At 34.9% G+C, this 20,966-nt stretch overlaps 1 protein-coding gene across 5 annotated transcripts; it reads right to left on the bottom strand.

The window, feature by feature from the left end:
- Nucleotides 1-10,529: 10,529 nt before the first annotated feature.
- On the bottom strand, nt 10,530-18,981 carry LOC128234732 (uncharacterized). Of its 5 annotated transcripts, none has more exons than XM_052949184.1 (11): nt 18,866-18,981; nt 18,265-18,487; nt 16,569-16,745; nt 16,100-16,260; nt 15,838-15,961; nt 15,167-15,313; nt 14,509-14,697; nt 12,967-13,086; nt 12,646-12,786; nt 12,176-12,266; nt 10,530-12,028 (listed from the first exon to the last, which is right to left on the bottom strand). In XM_052949184.1, the coding sequence occupies exons 2-11, from the start codon at nt 18,341-18,343 to the stop codon at nt 11,359-11,361; spliced, it is 1,899 nt and encodes a 632-aa protein (XP_052805144.1). In that variant the 5' UTR covers nt 18,344-18,487; nt 18,866-18,981; the 3' UTR covers nt 10,530-11,358. The 5 variants fall into 5 exon arrangements, with proteins under 5 accessions (XP_052805144.1, XP_052805141.1, XP_052805142.1 ...); XM_052949181.1 differs by having other exon boundaries at nt 18,756-18,954; XM_052949182.1 differs by having other exon boundaries at nt 18,761-18,954.
- Nucleotides 18,982-20,966: the final 1,985 nt, after the last annotated feature.

Raw genomic sequence — 20,966 nt, 5'->3', positions numbered from 1 at the left:
TGCCACATACTTAGACAACTCTTCCAGTAGAGCTTGCTTTATTAACATTTATGAGCACATCACAGTATTACACTTTTGAAAGATAACACTGATTTTAATAATTAACAATTGTCTCATTGACACAAATTGCAATTCCATTTTGATTCGCATATTGTATAAAATAACACGCGAACCTGAAAACAATCTACATGTACTTGCGAAGACAAGAAGAATCATATTACATAGAATGCAAAATACTAACATTTTGAACTTGAAATGCAATAAAAACGGTATTTTGAGATCTTACCGTGACCATCATAATGCAAATTGATCTTAGCTCAGTGGTCGACAGTTACTATGGTCATACAGTGGTAAAGTAGTGCAGATTGAAATTTAAAATTAGCAATAATTAAACAAATATTATAAGTCTTCATTTAAAATCATCTAAATTTATATTTTTGCAAAATTAACATAGTTATATGCAACAACAAAAACATGACTCCGAAAGCATTATAAATCTTTTTACCGTGTCAATGATACAATAATTTAAATTCACATTTAAGTTCACTGACAAATTATTTTTTTTCCTTTGTTTCCTCCTTATTTTAAACAAATGCATATAAAACGTACAAAAATATTAACATAATATGAAGACATCAGATACTTAGCAAGGCAGAACAACTAAACAAAGGGAAAACATGTTTCTATATACAAACAAACGCTATATGTGATTGTATTTTATCTGAATCCATCTAAGTTTAGTCGATCATATAGCGAGTCTACATCTTATGTATATCAGATGTATTATATACGTTCAATGCACGTTATATTTACATGGAAAAAGCTTCTGTCAAAATCTAAGGCAACAAATATATACATATATAATTATGAACGTTACAGCAGGTAACCTGACTTATGGCATAGATAGGTAATGCGTTGTAATGCACCTTTACGAAGGTAAAAGAAAGTTTATCACGGCAATGACTTTGTATGCATTATAACAGCGTAAAACACATGCGAAATAATGCAAATAATTGCTAAGCTCTGCAGTGAAAGTCGTGGTAGGGTAACTTAGCAATGCTTAGTCGATAGCTTACAGGTGCTACAGGAAGACTCCTGGAAAGTCCGACAGCTGCACACGACGGTACTAAGAACGGTTCAAATGTGAAAGCGCCAGCACAAAATTGCAACACAAAAATGTTTTAATTTCCCATAATTTAAGAAATTGATATGATGGTAATGTATCGACATATTTGTCAGTGATTTAATACTGACAGAAATATGGAATTCGAACCCGGCGAATTCATCGATCCGAACATACGTAGATAGCGATACAACGCAAAATCAGTAACCAATCTCCAAGGCCCATCAGACACTGAATGAGAGACACATAACGTACAAACAGAACATACATACATTAAACTTCTTCATCAATAATGTTTGGTCATCGTCATTTCTTAAATATATTTTACAATTTTTCCAAATCTTTTTTGGAAAGATTGTCAAATATATTTTGGAAAGATATAATAAAAGAATATATGTTATATATTATAATAGATAAATTATGAATAGACAAAGTCAAGCTGACTTTGCATATGCTTGTATTCTATAACCATAACATTCAAAATGGAAACTATGTATGAACTTATGTATTTTTACATGCCTTATTGAATAAGCGGTTTCACTATGTAAAAGACCTATTTGATTTTAATGGTAAAATGTATGGTCTAAGTGCTTTAGAATTGATTGTTGGCAAAAAAATATCTTTTTATATTATAATGGACTTGGTTTAAACATATTTTATTCAACATATCTATATATCTATATATACATATAATACACGTTAAATATAATTTAAGTATTTGCATTAATATATTGAATCGGATTGAAACGAAAGCATAGCTTATAAAGTTTCTCTCCGTGAGAATTAAGTTACACGTTATGCAGAGTAATGAGAAGGTTAGACAATTTTAATTACATGTATATATGTTGTTAATGAAAACATGCAGAATATTATCTTAAGAGAACGAAAGAAAGCGTTTGAAATTGTGTATAAAAATGATGATTTCGGTAACAAAAGAAGAAAAGAGAGCATGGATGAAAACAAAAGTAGACAGAGCGAGAATATATGTAAGTTTGATGATAGTTAGATTGATGATAGTTGGGTACCAGTACCGTTTGGTAGAAAGGGTCATGTCTGGGAATATAGCATAATCAGAAGCGTTTCGAGTTTTGTAAGAAGTTATGAACAAGATTTTTGACTTGCTCTCGTTGTTAAGGGTGGGATCACCGTTGAGAATGATATCAATGTCAACACGTGTGATTCTAGACATATCACGAATTAAGGTTTTTCGAATATCCGTATACAAGGGACAATGCAGGAAGAAGTGAGTGCTACTTTCAACTTCACCACATTCGCATAGAGCCGAAATTATTATGTTTTTGCAAAAGAGGTGATAGTTAAGGGCACTACAACTAGTACGCAGTCCAGCGTGGAGTACCTGCAAGCGACGGCTACCGTTGTAATAGTACGGAGGGCAGACTGAAGATTGATTTGAAATAGATCTCTTGAAAGAAGCAATAGAAAGGCTGTCCCGCACATCCCGTGAAAGTTCATTCCATGCACGTACAGAAGAAGGAAGGAAAGAGGAAAAGTAAGAACTAGTACGTGACATAACCGTTCTTGTATTAGATGCATTGCGTAGTGGATAATTATGAGAACCAACAGTTTGGGGTGTAAGGGATGATAAATACTCAGATACAAGGCCGTTGTCCATTTTATAGAAGAGACATAGTTTGTGATTGAGTCGTCTTTCTGAAAGAGTAGGCCAGCTCAGTTCCTTGTGAAGAACGGAAATTGATACTAGCTTTGTAGCCCCACAGACGATTCTACCGGCCTCATTTTGAATCTTTTGAAGTTCATTTTTTTCATAGTCTGTACAATTATCCCACACTGTATCAGCATATTCAAGAATTGGGCGAATGTATGAAAAAAAGATAATTTCTAGACATTTTCTGTCCAAACGGAATTTTAGCTTTCGCATGATGCATATGCGTTTGAGGGCCTTACTTCTAATGTATTCAAAGTGCTCGTGCCATGTACAGTCACTGGAAAGGACAAAACCAAGATGTTTGTGCGAGTTAGTTTCTGAAATTTGTTGACCATACATAGTTAACTCGGGATAGAAACAAGGTTGTCGTTTTCGGGAAAACAAAATTGACATAGCTTTTGCAGGGTTAAAGGTTACTAACCATTTATCAGCCCAAGTACTTATGCTATCAATATCCCTCTGGATTATTTCAGTGGCCCTCAGGGGCTCATCAACCAGAATGTACAGACTGGTATCGTCTGCGAATAACCTAATATTACTACCAATATTAACAACAATGTCATTTATGAATATAAGAAATAAAAGGGGACCTAGAATGGAACCTTGCGGAACACCGGCCCCAAGTTGGGCCCAACTAGACATGGAGCCAGGGAGAACTACGCGTTGCCTACGATTATTGAGATAGTCACGGAACCATGATAGTAAGTTGCCATGGACACCTGTTTCTTGAAACTTCACAAGCAAACCCTTGTGCTTAACTTTATCAAACGCCTTGCTAATATAAAAGAATACTGTTCGAACTTCAAGGCCATCATCTAATGCCTTGCAAAAAGTGTTGTAAAGGAAGGTAAGTTGATTAACAGTGGAGTCACCTGGCCGAAAGCCTGACTGAAACGAGGTTAGAAAGTTTATATCACGAAGATGGTTAAAAAAATGTTTATATACTGCCCGCTCGAACACTTTTTCCATTGTATTAAGAAGGACGATAGTTTAAAGGAAGTGTCGGATCTCCCTTTTTGAAAACTGCACATACATTGGCAACTTTCCACTGCTTGGGAAACTGACCGGTAGAAAGAGATGTATTAAAAAGGGCACACAGCGGGCGAGCTAAACAGTACGAGCATTCTTTTAGTATTCAGTTGCTTATTCCATCAGGACCTGAGGCTTTGTTTATGGGGAGGGAGGTCAAAATGTCGGTGATATCACTTGGTAGCAAAGTTATATTATCAAGATTATTATTACCGTAGCGATTGTTTACCGGCGGAATGACATGACCACTATCGTCTAATAAAGATTGGTTTCTAAAATGTGTATTGATCAGTTCAGCTTTATCAGCGTCATCTAGACACAGTTCTCCGTTAGTGGGATCTTGAATTGCATTGATACATGGCTTAGATTGAGGATTAAGAAAAGACTTTAAAATCGTCCACCAGCCTTTAGATTGGACAGACCCAGAACAAATCTTTTCCGAAAGATTAGAATTGTAAGTTTCCTTTGCACTCCGAATGGCCAGAGTGGTTTCGTTTCGAAAACTTCGAAACTTATCCCAAAGTAGAGTTTAGTTTTTACTCTTAGCATTTTTATAGTACCGTTTACGCTTGCGAATGAGATTTTTGAAATGCAAAGTCATCCAGGGAACGTCGTCTGGTCGAATAACGACTGTTTTAGTTGGGATACATCTTTTGGCGTGATTCAAAATTGCGTAAGTTACATTGTTAGTGTATGTATTAATATTTGCATCAGAAAGAGTCCCATTCAGTATTGTCGAGAAGACCTCGTAGCTCCTCGTAGTTACCCCTGTCGTAATACCATACTTGCCTCGGAAACGAGGTTGTCTTACACTTAGCGAATTTAAGTATTCCAAATATAGGACAATGGTACCGAATATTGGATGGGAGAAAAGGATCCCCAACACCCGAAGATATTAAGCTATTAGTGTTTGAAGCGAAGATCAGATCTAGTGTGGATGAGGTATTTTCAGTAAAGTGGGTCGGCTCGGTTATAACTTGCCAAAGTCCATAGACAGAACATAAGGTTTGAATACGCCTGGAAGAACTTGAGTTGCTTGAGTTGTAATTAAAATCACCAGTTATTATTACATCACTGATTCCTGTATCAATGGCAAGTCCCACAGAGTCCTCTATAGAATCACGATACGCGCTAGATGAGTTTGGTGGTCTGTAAAATGTTCCAAATAGTAAACGCTTACGGATTTTCAAAGTAATTTCGACCCATATGCTTTCCAGGCAATTGATTTCTAAGTCTAGGCGGCGAGTGAAGTGTATACTATCCTTGATAAATACACAAACACCACCATGACTGTCGCCTGGTCTATCACGTCTCTCGACCGTGTGATAACCAATGAAAGATATATCTTCGCAAGAGATTGATTCATTAAGCCATGTTTCAGAAAAAGCTATAATATCAAATCCATTCAATTCAGAGAAAAGTATATCAACCTTGTTTTGCAGGCTTTATATATTGTAATGGATAAATGAGATGTGATGTTGTGACAAGAGGAGTTTTGATAAATCTGAACTGGATTCTGTTGAACATGATGAAAATGAATCGGGACCAGGATTACGGTGAACATCACCAGATAACAATATGAGATGGACAATCCATAATTCAAATACAATGGCAGAGAAAACTGAGTAGACGGCTACAAACCATAACCCGTTACAACGGAGTTTTATTACATTAGGCTGGATCTTTTTTCCAGTGGTTGGCGTTGAGTGTGAAACGTGGTATGCCTTAAGAGAAAACAGGGCTAAGACGTTGAATAGGATTGGGATGGAAAATATTAAACTATACTGATTTTCCAATATCCCCCGACGTATAACTTTGTCAAACCGACTACCGACGACCAATTATTACACAGTGCGTTCATGAAACAGAATGGATAAGAAACAGAAACAAAGTCACCGCCGATATCCGGTCGACGACATTAAATGTCACTGGCGAGTACCCATAAACTATCATAAGGCAAGGAGCATGAAGACCAAAGTGTGAAGAAAAGAAAAGTTTACAGAATGATGGAGATCTAGAAATGTGAAAAGTAAGAATAAACAAAAAAAGTGATGTTTAATGTGGAAGAACCTACGAGCGTAATAAAACCTTGATCCTTAAAAATGATGATTATTAGCAAATTTCTGAAAAACTAAAGTGTTAACAGATATTGATGTAAACAACAATATTATGTACGAAGAATTACATATACCTATATGCTAAATTAAAAGTTTCAATAATTTGTAACAAAAACAAATGGACTGTATATGCAGTGAATGATCGGTTCATAATTAGTTATAGTACAAAGTAGTTACATATGTATATATATGTATTAAATAGGCTCTAAACACTTAATAGCTACGACAAAGTAATGATTAAGTGTTGTAACTATACATATGCGCCCACAACAATAAATTGTTAGATGCGACTCAGTCAACCATTGACCTTGTATAGGCACACACCAACCAACAGATTAGAAGCAATGATGTGCATCCAAATAATATTAGTATATGTTATATACTAACTTGATCAAAGGTTAACAATGATACAATTAATTTGGTACGTTACAATACTGTTTCAATAAATTAAATCATACAGTGAACTAAAAATATGCAGGAAGTTAAAGGCACATATTTTAAAGTTATAGTACACTAGATGTTTTGTTAAGAAGCGATATAGACCAGAAAAGCAAACATTTAAATATATACGGAATTAATTTAATATACTACATGTGTGTTAAATCAATTTGTAAATATACTGTTTCCAAAACAAAATTGAAGCAAGAAGTCGGAATATATATGATGTAGGTTATATGCACATCATTAATAATAATACAACAGATGATGGGGTATTCAAAACTATAAACTATGAATTGAAGATATTTAAGTAAAAGCATGCTAAATTGTAAAGATACTACAATGATCATGTTAGTTTGTTCAGTACAAATATTGTTTCAATAAATTATAACGGGTCATGTTACCGTTAAGTGGTTTAGCACGATTTTATGTACTTAGGTGCTTTTACTGACCAAGTGGTTTAAATAAATAAATCCTCGATTTACGCACCTGTGCTAGTTCATAACCTATGAAAGCCTTACTGTTTAACAGTAAGTATCGTTATTAGTGTTTATCGATATAAAAGTACATGGTAAATTTAATGCAATGTATCTAATATACTTCAGATAAAATAAAACGTAACACTAGAGATGGTTAGTCACTGGGAGCCCGCCGAAAGAACAGACGCATACGACTGTTGTTGGGGTATTGGGCGAAGCACTGTCGAGTTCTCAAACTTAAGAAGATCGTTCGCTTTCGTGACTCTGTGGACGTTCATGTCGTTGTCACGAAGCAAAATAGTGCCGTCAGACGTCCATGCACTTTGAATTTGACCTTTGCGTGCGAGGAGCCTAGCTTTAAAGAACACGTTGCTTCGCGCTCTAGATAGATCCTCATTAATAAAGACCTTGTTATATAGTTCCTTGCCCTTTGCATTGGCTCGAATATTAAACAGTTTCTGGCGCGAGCGGTAAGACGTGAATTTTACTATGATGTCACGTGGTCTTATCGTACGAGCAGACCGATCAGACCCCTGTGATGACCCAGGTACATATCGTTTTCCGACCCTATGCGACCTGTCGATCTCATCCAAGGAGATTGAGCCTCCCAAGTCCGACACCATAGATATGACTATATCGTCGGTGACTTCCCCAGCGGCCTCCTTTATGCCCGATATACGAAGGCTGTTTCTCCTGCTATATTGCTCGGAGTGGTCGACTCTTGACTCGAGTTCTGATACCCGTACTTTCAGAAAGTTGTTTTCCGACTTTATGGTATCAAGCTCCTTGATAAGATTTTGATTGATTTTGCTTACTACCTTTGGAATAAGGGAATCAACCGCAGATTCGACTGCATTTGTAATAGAACTCTGAATTTCAACAAAAAAGAGCCTTTAGATGATTTGATATGACAGTAATGTCATGCTGAGAAAGCTTTATGGAAGGACTGACGTCAGCAGTAGTGTCAGTGGAGTGTTCTGGAATGTTCGCAATGTCAAAAGACTCATGAGGCCTTGACTTTTTATTGTCTGTTGGCAGGTCCATTTCCGATGGAGAAAGTGAAAGGTTACGTTTGGCGGCCTGCCCTGAGCCAACAGGCGTGGGCGTAGACGTACAGTGCTCCATATGTATTCATTTATAAAATTAACAATACGTATGTGTCCCTTTTAAAGTTATGCAGTATACATATAGGATCTGACACGAGTTGTCATTTAATACAATATTTTATTAAACGAGTTTATGAAATTGTTAGTAAGCGAGCCTCTGGCGAGCTTACTAACAACTTTCATGGACGAGTTTAATAAAATTCTTGTATTAAATGACAACGAGTGTCAGATCTTTTTTATCACATGCTTAAAACGGTGTTTTTATTACCAATTTAGTTCCACTTTCTGAACCGATTGTTTGACAGTCAAAGTACTCAGAGTAGAATGTCAACGATGCGCCATATAAATAGTTCCAAATTAAAATGACAGAAGTAACTAGCAGTTATCAAGTTTTAATTCTGATAAAGCGCTTAACAAGTCACAACTACAAAAATGTGTAGTAAAATATCCAACAGCATGAATAACGAACGATTTTAACCAAAAAAAACAATAAGCACACAATTTGATGACGTCACACTCAGAGTACATGCATTTACGCAGTTTATGTGACCTACATCGGTCTGTCAAGTTTTACTGTGTGCACGGATTTAAAAGTTATTCGCTGTCGCTTTCTACGATGATTTTGCAGCGTTTTCTTAAGTGTACATGGAGTTTCACAACATGCAGATGATTACGGCGAAGCCTTACTCTGTACTGCATGGATGTTGATGTTGAAAAAGTTCCACCAAGAATGTTTCCAGAGAACATGATGTTCTAGCCGCCATGGGATGTGTAAGGAGATGTCTGTGCTGCGGAATTCGTATTTGTGTTTTCGGTAACCGACAGCTGATTAAACTGGCAAGCAATTGGCATTGATTGCATATTGCTTGTGTTGGACAAGATGGAAATGTTTGAAATGTTCTTGTGGTGTTTGTCACTAATGTGGCTGTATTTGTTGACTGACTGGATATTTTTGTGACTAATGATCTTCTTGGTTGGCGGAACATTGCTATCAGAAAGTTTTTGTACAAGATGCTTTCTTGCACTATGATTCGTTAGCCATTTGTCTCCCGGAAGTCTTACAGCTCATTATTGAGGTAAGTATTTGTTGGCATTTAAACCATTTTGTTTACAAACAATGCGGAGGGATATCTAGGTTGCGAGTAGTCTAGCCAATAGAAATGTCTGATAGGTTATCTTACACATGTGTAAGATAAAAATATTCGTAATGGGTATATTACACGAACAAGTAGTATGTGATAAAATTTGATAGTACTTACATAGAAAACACCAAATGTCCAAAATCATCCATTTGTAAGTCCTCAAATTCACAATTTTCAAACATATACACTTCAAGTAACTTCACAGATTAATTATCACCATTTTTAAGTCCTTAGCTCGACTACAAACTCGAAATTTTGTTTATTTTCATGACCGCGAGAAAACACGTCTGACCATCTCAAGATTTAATCGATCTCAGGATTATATAAAATGAAATAGTTGATGATAATATATGTTTTTATGAACGCTGTGAGGAAACTATGCTTCATCTGTTTGGGGATTGTTATCCCCCAGTAAATTTACATTTTACTGACCGTTCCAAGGCGGTACCTAACAATCCTTGATAAACATACCTAGTGTTTTATATAGTATATATGCACTGTGTTGTTTGTGGAGTTTTGTGCAATTGTTCCATGTTTCTTGTTAGTGATTTTTTTGTGTGTTCTATGTCTTTGGCGTTTACCCTTTGCCATTAAACGGGGTTTATATTCAAACTTTTGGCTAGTGTTTGTTTCTGTAGTTTTTCACATAACTATTGTAATAAAATACAGCTCTTGCAACCGCATACTTTACAAAAAGTCTATTCCATTGATCCAAATATTGTCATAGAGAGTATGTTTTATTTGCTAGGGTCAGGAAATTATTATTTCAGTTTTGACTTACTGTTCCTTGAATTCAAAAGAATCACTTTTGTGTGTAAAAGAAAGAAAACATTGACAGTATCAGCGTTTAAAAATACTGGCTCCAGGGCATTAATTATAAGACAAACTTATCAGATAAGAAAACGTGTAATTGGACAGTTGAAGAAAGTTTTCTATTGTAACTACATAACATAAAAATATACTAGAATCTTAATTTAATATTAAACTAACATTGTCAATATGAGATATACTTGCATGTCTATTTTTTCTATTTTTTTCATTGAAATCATGGATATTTCTTCAGTGTTTAAAGCGATACAATATACAACCTTTAATGATCGAATGAGGTTATATCAATCAATAAAAGAGCACTTAAAATTGTTAGAATAGATAGTTGTTCTGTTTATTTCTTGTATTGTACTATAATAAGACCAAACCAGGTAAGCTTTAAATAATTATGAACTCGACTCAATTATTTCTTATTTAGAAAATAGAATAACCAATTGTAACAAATGCTACTTTGCTTGGTTTGTATATATTTTGTACTAACTGAATAAATTAAATGTCCATTAAAACAATAGTTTGGTAATCGCCTTGGAACGTTTTACATAATAGAAGGTTAAAATATGTGGAGGGGGGGGGGGGGGGGTTGGGGGTTAATATCGTTTATTAGAAGTCAAAATCACATATGTTCAAACATGTAAAAATAATTAAAAATTAAATATAGAAGCCAAAATTGCGAAAGCGAAAACTTAAAAATGTTATATACACATAAAACAACTTTCTTTAAGTACTCAACGACCCGATACAGACATAACCTGTCAAACCATTATCTGATATTTACGTTGTTCGGGTTAAGGCTTTCCGGACCGATCGAACAGATCGAACCAATCAACTGGACCGAATGGAATCTAAAGTGTGAACTAATGCACTATACGTATCTATTAAAGGGACTAGACACTAGATGATACAATTGCCAGAAAAAAAGACAATTGTCATAAGCTTAAATAAAATTGATATCGTTGAGTACAACGCATTGAATCTTTACACCACTTACGACACATTAATATTTCGCAGTTGTTTGCATTTTTTTTTTCAAATCGAAATATACTAGATTTGTTTACCTAGTTATTCCCAGTAAGTCTAAAAATAGCGTTAGTATATTTATCAACAAACATGACGTGATTTCACATGCTTAATATAATACAAACTTAAAGGCTTCCCAAAAGATTGGACAGAGCAAGAAAGCAAAAAACTGCTACGAAACAACGTAGACGTCGAGCCCGACAAATTAACATCGGTAATGCAATTGATCGGTGGAACTTTTTAAAAGAGATGAACAATGTCCGTCTCAAGTTCAGTGGCTTTGAACTTGTGCATTTCAACAGGATGATCGTAATTTGCTCGTGTTTTTCATTATTTTATTTACAGTTTCAGTTTTAGCGTTCCATCGATGTGTATGAATGTAACTACTGCTTCTAATCAAGATGTTGCAGTGCCACTTTGTCGTAATTATTGCTAAAAGTAGATTTAATAGCGCTAGCGTTGCCACTGTTTTCAACGATGTTATAATCACCCTCTCTAGTCGAACTTTCGGTGACGTTGTATGTGTTGTCTGTCATGTTTCTATCAAGCATCTGCGGGCTCAAGTGATTGTACGCATTTTCACCGATTTCTGCTTCAGTGCAGTGATATCTATTGTCAATGTTTGTTTTTTCAAATGTTGACAATGTTGTGGCGTTGACGTGGTCGTATTCATCGTTGTTTTCACCAGATGCATCTTGTACCAATTTGTTGTAAACGTTAAAGCTTTGTTCCAGTTCGTCTTTGTTCTGCTTTCCGGTTTGTGTTATTTTCGCAGTATCATATTCTTCTAAAGTGCCATTGTAAGATCGGTTGCAATTGTCTGTGTCCTCTATATAGTTATACTGATATTCTTCGGGATTGCAATCAATATCAGTGATTTGATTCTGAGAGGTCATATCGACTGGTTTTGAACTTTCTAACACAAAATAACAATGATCAGTGGGCATCACGTTCTGTTGTTTGTTGGAAGTCGCTTCCAAGACGGCCATGGAAATACCAGGAGAGGTTGTAAAGACCTGATCTTTGTTATGTTTTCTTTGCTGACTAATTGGAAACAAACCGCTGAAAAAATGTAATAATCAGCCTTATGCAATAAAACTGCACAATCATTGTTGAAATATTAACACTGTTTCTGTGTTATAAGTAAGTTATTGTGAACAATTGAACGCATAGCAAGGTAACAAGAAAATTGTATATGTTTGGTATTACCGTTTATGTAATACTTTCAGGATAATAACCACTGCCATTAGGACCAAGATCACAGACACACTTACACCAACCGCCGTTTGTGCAGGCACACCTGGAAATAAACCATTTTCAATTTTCAACCATTCGGTACTTCACTCCAGGATCTGTTGCTATCACTTCGTGATTAAACCAGTTCCATAAGACATTCACAGTAATACAATGAGGAGTCGCAATTAAAACGATCTGCTGTTTCCATACTGTTGCGAAAAGCTACAGAAACAAGATCAGTTATAAAAAGTTTAAACATCAACCCGGTTTAATGGCACTGTAAAAACGCCAAAGACATAGAACATAAAATCACAAACAATAAACGTGGAAGAACAGCAAAAATCTCCACAAACAGCCAGTTTATAACGCATATCTTAGTCGCGTTAAGTACTTAAATTTAAATATATGCAGTTATCAAATGAAAACATTGCTAAGGTTTGTACCTTTTGACGTCTCAGTGTTTATGTTGTGTGGGACATCGCGAATTGTAGAGCTTGTGAATAGTCCGGTTGTACTGGTGCAGTTACCCGATAACATTTGCTTGGTGGATGGGCAGTTATCTATCTTTTTTATATTGTTTGTATCTGTAATAAAAAATCATTCTAATTTCAGTCATTTGGCTTTTTTATTTATCGTACTTAACACAATACAGAAAACTCATTAGGTCCGATGTCCCCGGAAAAATTAAACTTTACAATTAAACTACAGTTGTTCGCAATACTTATATGTGTGTTTTTTAATATTTCCAAACAATATAACCTGACCTGATAAACACAAAGATTGTTTGCTCATGTTTCTGAGGTCAAACTGCACTTTGTTCTTGCCATGTCTAATGTAACCAGCCATTTTAGTATTCGTGTCTGAATAGCATGCCGAAAAGTTCTCTGCAATAGAAGTCGTCGATTATGCAAAGTGATTGCAACTTCGACTACAGTGCAAATATTTCCTACAACGTGACAATTTGTTATTATGCTTGACATACAGTACATGATTAAGCTAGTTATCCAAACACTTTATTTTATGTGAGCCGAGGTGAGAGGAAAACTGCAGTGTTGATGATAACTAAACAGTTATATAAAATTCAACGATTTAAATTTCAAATTGAAGGCATTAACCACATCTCCGACTTTTTATTTTGAGAGTGATCTTCTCTGCAATATGGCCGCATTGTTTATCGACTCTGACGGAAAAAGTTTATTACTTCTTTCAAAGAAGGACTTAAAAAAACTTAAATGACATACACTTTTTGTGTTGATTTATGCAATATTATATGGAATAAGACTACAAAACGGTATGGCTTAGAAACTTAAAATAGACTGATCTAATGCATGTGTTAAAACTTACATTGATCTTAGCGGACAGGTTTTTCATTGAATCGTCACATATATTGACACCAATCGAGATAAAGCCGCACGCTCGCGAAATCTTCAGTTATATTGCACAACTTTAAATTGCATCAACTGTATATATACAGAGACGCTTGAAACAGAAACAGAAATGGAAAGCAGCAATTATTCAAAACGGAAATGGAAAAAAACGTCTCCGACTTAACCCGACTGACTGAATCTGAAGTACTGTCTTCCAAAAGCCTAAAATTGGTAATTATAATTATTGCACTTACATTGCAAACAAAGTCATAAAATGCTTTCAAAAGGCATGAAATATTTGCTTCAAGAACGTCCAAATCACAATGATACTATAAACGTTGTGTCTTCTACAAGGAAAACAACCCTAAGCCTTGTATGTTTTTATTCAAAGCAGTCAAGTGAAAAGCCGTGTTATATGTTTATTTCTAAAACATGCAGGATTCCAAGCTGTCACAAACATTGTGTTATGTGTGGCTAGTAAACCGAGCAAAGAACTTATTTAAAGCATGCAATTTTCTTCTACAGTGTCTTGTCTGGTTTATTTATGGTCTTAACAAATGATTACAACAATTAATAGGTTTGACAATAATCAACGACATGATTACTCATTTGAGACCACAATAAAAACTAACATGAATTAATCACTTCACCCGATGCTTTGTCTTGCTACCAGGACGCACATTTGACTTTTACTGCGTAATTTATTCTTCGGCTACTTTCCAATTCTAGCAATCGCCAAGTGTGGCATCTCCGCGCATTCTTTCCTTATTACATTAAGTCTCGCGGCGGTGTGTGTGTGTGCGTGTGCGTGCGCGTGTGCAAGCTTTCAAAATGATCACAACAACGTTTACTTATTTTTCAACACCTATTTTTACTGTTCAAGTTTTTGTTTCGTAAAAGCATTGGATTCAGTCTATCTTTAATGAAACGTTAACTTACCTTTGAGGGTTACTATGGACATTAACCGTATTATCCCTGTCCAATGTAGTTGGTTAAAGGTATCGTTATATTTTCCTTTTTCTATACTTTTCAATGAAGCTGGATATTGTCTTTGTAAAATGCATGTTTCTGCAGACCTAGACCACGTCTCGACGTTTTTAGTCGAGGGTACAGCCGTCAAGTATTGATCTGAAATACACCATGATATACTGTTTGTATCTTTTGAACATCTTCATAGGTTCGAATCATTTGAATCTTATTTTGAACCCTATTACAGTTATTACATATTCATTGGTTGGAACCATTTGAATCTTATTTTGAATCCTACGTTATAAAAGTTGACACTTTATTTTGAGTAATATACCTCTGTTCACTCGGCTCTAAATGTGCTGTCATACAACGATATTATTATAAATGAGTAATCAAACCTAACTAAATAACACTGTTTATTATTTCTCACAAATGATCCGCGTCCATTCAAACCTAATTAACGACCAATGACAAAATATTAACGCGATCGTAATAAGTTTCATTTGGTTTTATTTGGTCCTGAATCCATTCATTAAGTAGGTAAATAAAACGGTTTAATTTGCAGTTTAAAATAATAGTTACTTATCAAACGTAGTTTTATTTCATGTAAGATTTAGAAAAAACTTACCTGTAAACGATGTATTACCGCATATTATTTTTGGAAATGAAGATGATTTAACACACGAGTTCCATTCGTACGCCCTCATTCCAGTACTGCTGTCATATTTAAATAGTAAACAGTTTCCCTCCATTGCACACATTATACAGCGTTTATCTGTAAAACAATATATTTAAATGAGCTGTTGGTGATCCGTCTTAGCGGAAGACTGTTTCTGGTTACGGTCGGGTCATTTTATTCACACAATTGGTGAGATATATTAACTTAAGTTTTCTTAAATGAAATCAAGTACGTTTTAAACATTATTGAAGGGAATAACGAACGAAAGGTGTAAATATAAGTATTTCATTGCGGAAATGTAGTTTAACTTGTTCAAGTACGTGTGAAGTTCTTCCACACATTTTAAACAGCTCAACTGCGTTCATATCCCGACAATGACATCAATATAGCTATTAATTCCTTAAAAACAAACGTCTATCTTCAAGAATACCATTCAGCTGCAAAATCATTTGCTAATTTATAACTGATAGCGCGCTCCAAAGGATATGCTCGCGTGTTATCCTGCATTGTTAACGTATGAAAGCACGTGCAAACATCCCTTACAAAGATATATTTTGCTCATTAAATAGTTCTGATACCAAACTTTTATTTTATACAATTACTGTAAAAGGTAGTATTACTTTCCATTGTATATACAGAGAAGTTTGTACCAACATCGCCACATGGGTACTTGACACCGTCTGTCGAACAAAGCTTATTGCAATTTAAATTGGCATTAAATCCTTCATTCTTCACACAAATGCACTGGAAGAAGAACAAGATCATTTTCAATATGAACTGGCGTACACTCAGAACAATCATCTATCAAAATTGTTCTTGTCTAGTGTAAAAAGAGATATACTCATTGTGACACAGACAAACACTGTTTATAAATTTCGTTACCTTTATGTCCTGTGTGTGCTTCTGTATTCCAACGGTTTGACAACCAGTTGCTAGCCTACAATCTCCAAGACTCTTCACAATATATGCTCTATCGTAGTAAATTTGATCAATATCAGATCCGTCATGTTTAGAACCATTTAGTTGAGAAAAGGACCCGCAGCCTAACAGGATGAGGTTAGAATTATTATTTTATAAAAAGCAAGATTACACATTTATACTAGTTACAATCGTCTTGCAGCGATATGATAAGCGATAAAGTAAATATATAGGTACAGCATGTTCAATATTCTTTTTTTAAAACACAATTAATTTATCATCCAAACCTATTAACATGAAACGTAGTCCCTGGTCTGTTATTGCATAACCTTTCTTTGTTTCAGATTAATGTGTTAGAAAAACGAATAAAGCGCATGTAACACTAAGTAGTCACTTCCAAATTGGTGTCGTCTGTTCTTAACAGGATACAAACCTATATATGTAAAAGTCAGTTGCGTTTTGTATAAGCCAATCCACAAATCCTCATTGACTGCAGGTGAAACGTGCGCGTTCATCTTTCCGTGTTCGTTAAACTCAACTTCCGGAACTGCTAAGGAGCAGTGGTATTTATTCCATCCACATTTCTCAGAAGGCACGTATTGTTGGCCACCTGAAGATATGATTCACCATTGTACACAATCAGTATCCATGTGCAAGCGGTATAGGCTTAACTAGAGTACCTCTCAAGTACAGGAAATTCATTTATATGATTTCGCCATGATAAGTTTGCATTTTCAAAACTTTATCGTGTATCTCTAAACTTTATCATTTAAAAAATAATAATCAAATCAGATTTTCAGCTCAATGTTGACTTTGATTGGACTTCATGTGAATTCAAGAACTAGGAAAATCTGAAATAAAATACTATTAAATATAAGATCAGATAACCTTATACAGACATCTTAAATAGTGTAAGACATTTGGTATGTCCTTTTTCTCGGAACTTTTGTTATCAATTTACGTTTTTCAGAGCCTTTGTTAAAACCAAAAATGTTAAAGATAAAGTTTGACACAGTCAGTTTGTGTTTAAAATAAAACAAAAACACATAACCGTAAACATTGGTTCTAGTTTAAGTCAATAAAACAATGAAAAATACAGGAGCTCAACTTGTAGCCTATATTTAAAAATAAACCTGTTAAGGGACACAAGGCAATGGCCCAAACGACAAATGATCAATAGACACAAACATAGTTACATCACATACACACATACAAACAAACACTAAAAACAAACTTACACCATATACACATATACAAACAACACAAACAAACTATATCCTGATCACAACTGCTTTGCCGTTAAATGATGAGAGTACCGCCTTGTAACGGTCAGTGAGCACGAGTTCACTGGAACTCGAGTATTCTGGGGGCTCAAACTAGTAAACATGACCATAGCCTCACCCTTTTCCTGTCATTTATCAATAATTCCTAAATTCGAATATATATAAGCCTTATTGTATTACACAACAACTTGATAAAATGAAGAATAAAGATATACCATGTCAACTTATAATTGTATATCAAGAACTCAACGACCAGATGCAAACACCGAATGTAAACGAACGAAACAAGTCGGAGCAACAGTGCTAAACTGATGAAGTCGTTCAAAGACGAATATCAGATATAGCTCGCCTGAACGAGGTTTAAAATTATATTATCATGTTGTCTCATAATGAACGTATCATTGTACAGACTAGAAAGAAAATACATTGAAAACATAATGATGCACAAAAGAAACATAAATGCATCGTTATATTCTTCGAGATGTACAAACTTAATAAGGTGATCTATATTTAACAAAAATCACAAGGGAATCTAGCCACACTTTTAATAATTCCCTAATATCAGTCAATGCCATATTTCTTTTGTTTCTAAAAACAATACCAAAATGCAGAGGATTCTCCTGGCAATTCACATACAAATAAATTAATAGATAAATGAATGAACGAACGAACGAACGAACGAACAAACAAACGCACGAACGAACGAGCGAGCGAACGAACGAATTAATTAATTAATTAATAAATTTACATTTTGTTTAATTAATGGGCGATTGAATGCATGAAAGATTTAATAATTGAAGAATGTCACCCAGAAATATAAAAACAGGAAATATAGTTTCTACTTACTTGATACAAATGCTTGATGACAAATTAACGTGAGTGTTGTTGTTATCCAAACTAAAGCCAATTCCATTTCTCCCCTCATAACTGATTTGTTTTGAACGATTCTATCTCAATATGATGAAATGTTTGGCAACTTTGATTGTCCTTGTCATTTTCATTGTATCATGAATTAATAATCTTTATAACTTCCTCCTCGCTAATAACACCACTTGAAGCAACTCAACAACTGCAATTACAGTTAGTAGTGTATCCATTGAAATTATTTCAATTGCTTTTTTTTTACTAGCTCTATGTTTTAATAATACAGTGGAAACTCCCTACAGGGGAAACAGTATTAAAGAGTGTGCTGTTTGAAGGAATATTGCGAAGGTGTAAAGACAGTAAATGAGAGACAATAAATGCGACACACACAGCGTCACATACCAACAAAGACAGACTGCACGTGTTTTAATAAATTTTGGGCTCATAAATGCCTTAAACATCAATCAAATTACCTCACCATCTCCAAATTTCAGTTGTTATTACGCTAAAATTTTTACTTCCTTCTTATCAAAACATTGGAATCATCATTAAATGTACTCCGCTTTCACAAAGAAAATGTTACCTTGGAATAACGTTAATTATGATATAAATGATTGAGCAATAGTTTAAACAAAGCTATATGTCTGAAATAAACCACTGATACATAGATGGGAATAAAAATAGGAAATGTTCAACAAATCACAATCAAGGATAGAATCTACATTTATAATATTCATGAAGAAGACACCAAAAGAAGGAAACTGTTTACAAGCCCTTGACTACTTCCCGGTATCATCTGTTTTAATCAGTAACTGTGTGTGGAGTCCGGTTGTGTGCTTTATCAACCTCTTCCATATTGCCATAACCGGATATGATTTCAGACACATGAACACGCATATACTTCCCGTCAGTGACTAGCATAAATAGCATGAACGGTATTGACTTTTGAAGAAATAGAGGAAAAAAATCGATTTCGTAACATGAATGTGCAGTAGAAGCAATAAGGACAAGCCGGACTCAGTTATCAAAAAAACAATAGTTTGATCTTGCATTGCCTAAGGATCGCAAACGAAAACACAGATACAAACGCCATTAATTAGACGTCATAGAATTTTATCTCAAAAACAGCGAGTCGTTCGTTTGTCCACTTAACTGCACTTGTTTCTGATTCTATCTACTTCTGGTTTGCGTAAGTCCTGTTTGTTAACATCCTTAACCGATAATATACACTCCATAGAAAACAAGTTCACATCATGATTCACATATGTATGCACGTATGAGTAACTGAGAGATATCTAACATTGATTGTAAAGTGCTGTTATTGAACGTAACATGGGTAATATCTAAACTTGAAGTAACATAAATTAATTTTGTTGTTTTATCATTCATCGTACTTCTTACAATTAAACTTACACTGGTGCGCATATGCATCGACTGTGCAGCCTCTGTCATTCCTGTCCATACACAGTCCAAGCGATTTGCAGAAGGTATCTTACACACGCTTTATGAGATGTATTGGTCGCCCGGAGCAACGAAAGTCGAGGAACGAGGATTAAGAACCGGACATTCTAATGGGAAGAAATAATTTAAACCTTTTGATATTTCCAATCTTCAGTCGAATCAGTACATATCGTGTAACGACTCTGTTTCTTGATAACACTCATTGCATTTTAACTGTTCTCCGTAAATTATTTATAGTTTTAATGACTACTTAATACTGATGCTGACACTTTTTCAGTTATAGTTTGAAGATAAAATCCAAGTGTTGCATTGCAATACATTTCACTATATCACAAACCTAAATTTTCTGATTAAAATTTGATGGTATATAAATCGTATGTTTAAATAAAATAAGCATTGCTTCTTATGTCAGTTTCCTTATATGCATTTTTAATATAAATCATGTGTTTAAACAAGTAAACGTTGCTTTTTCTGCCAATAGTTTTCTATGCATGATTTTTCTTTGCAGCAAAATTACTGTGATGACTTGCAGTATATCAAAATCACGCATGCAAAGTTTTAAAACTTGATATTATTTCAAAAAGCCTGTTATGCTTTTTAAAACAAACTTCATAATTGCGATTTAAACATTCTATTTAAAACAGAAAACATGAAAACCTTGCTGAAATTCAACATGTGTTCTTACCTTGTGACAGGGAGCGTTTGTGACGCAGGGAGGGATAACAGCGTAGAGGATTGTTGCCTGCATTATATCGACATGTAGTTTGGTCTAATTCTTAATGATGAACATCGAATATCAGTTTCTTTGTTAATAAGTAAAACTTTACGAAAGATGTTCACTTAAATCGATATAAACTGGTCGTACCTTAGTTTCCATAGATTAGGCTTCAGACAACCAAATTAATGACATATATGATACATAGTGAAGTACAGCAAATACACGCGAAGTTACACTGATTCTAAATCTATAAGGCTGCAAACTGTGACCTTGACCTTTCACCTACTGACCTCAAAACAATAGGGTCAACTAGTAAAGGGGAACCTATTACTGACATTTCATGGCATTGCATCAAACCGTTCTCAAATAATTGTGCGGACAAAGAATGCATTAGACTGTCGGCTGTGGCATAGGCTTTTGACCTACTGCCCACACGAACAATAGAGGTACAGGTCAAGGGCAACCTTAGACAGGATTTCATGGCCCTAGGTGAATGCGTCTTGCG

The sequence above is a fragment of the Mya arenaria genome, chromosome 5 (assembly GCF_026914265.1).
Source record: "Mya arenaria isolate MELC-2E11 chromosome 5, ASM2691426v1".
NCBI lineage: Eukaryota > Metazoa > Mollusca > Bivalvia > Myida > Myidae > Mya > Mya arenaria.
This window is presented reverse-complemented; position numbering and strand designations above follow the sequence as displayed.

What these genes read in the sequence shown, in the direction of transcription:
- LOC128234732 (XM_052949184.1), bottom strand. Translation starts at nt 18,343, where the DNA reads ATGAGGGGAGAAATGGAATTGGCTTTAGTTTGGATAACAACAACACTC. An exon ending in CTCTGTATATACAATGGAAA is followed by an intron (nt 15,314 to 15,837) that starts GTAATACTACCT and finishes ATTGTTTTACAG; the next exon opens with ATAAACGCTGTATAATGTGT. An exon ending in AAACACTGAGACGTCAAAAG is followed by an intron (nt 12,267 to 12,645) that starts GTACAAACCTTA and finishes GTTTATTTCCAG; the next exon opens with GTGTGCCTGCACAAACGGCG.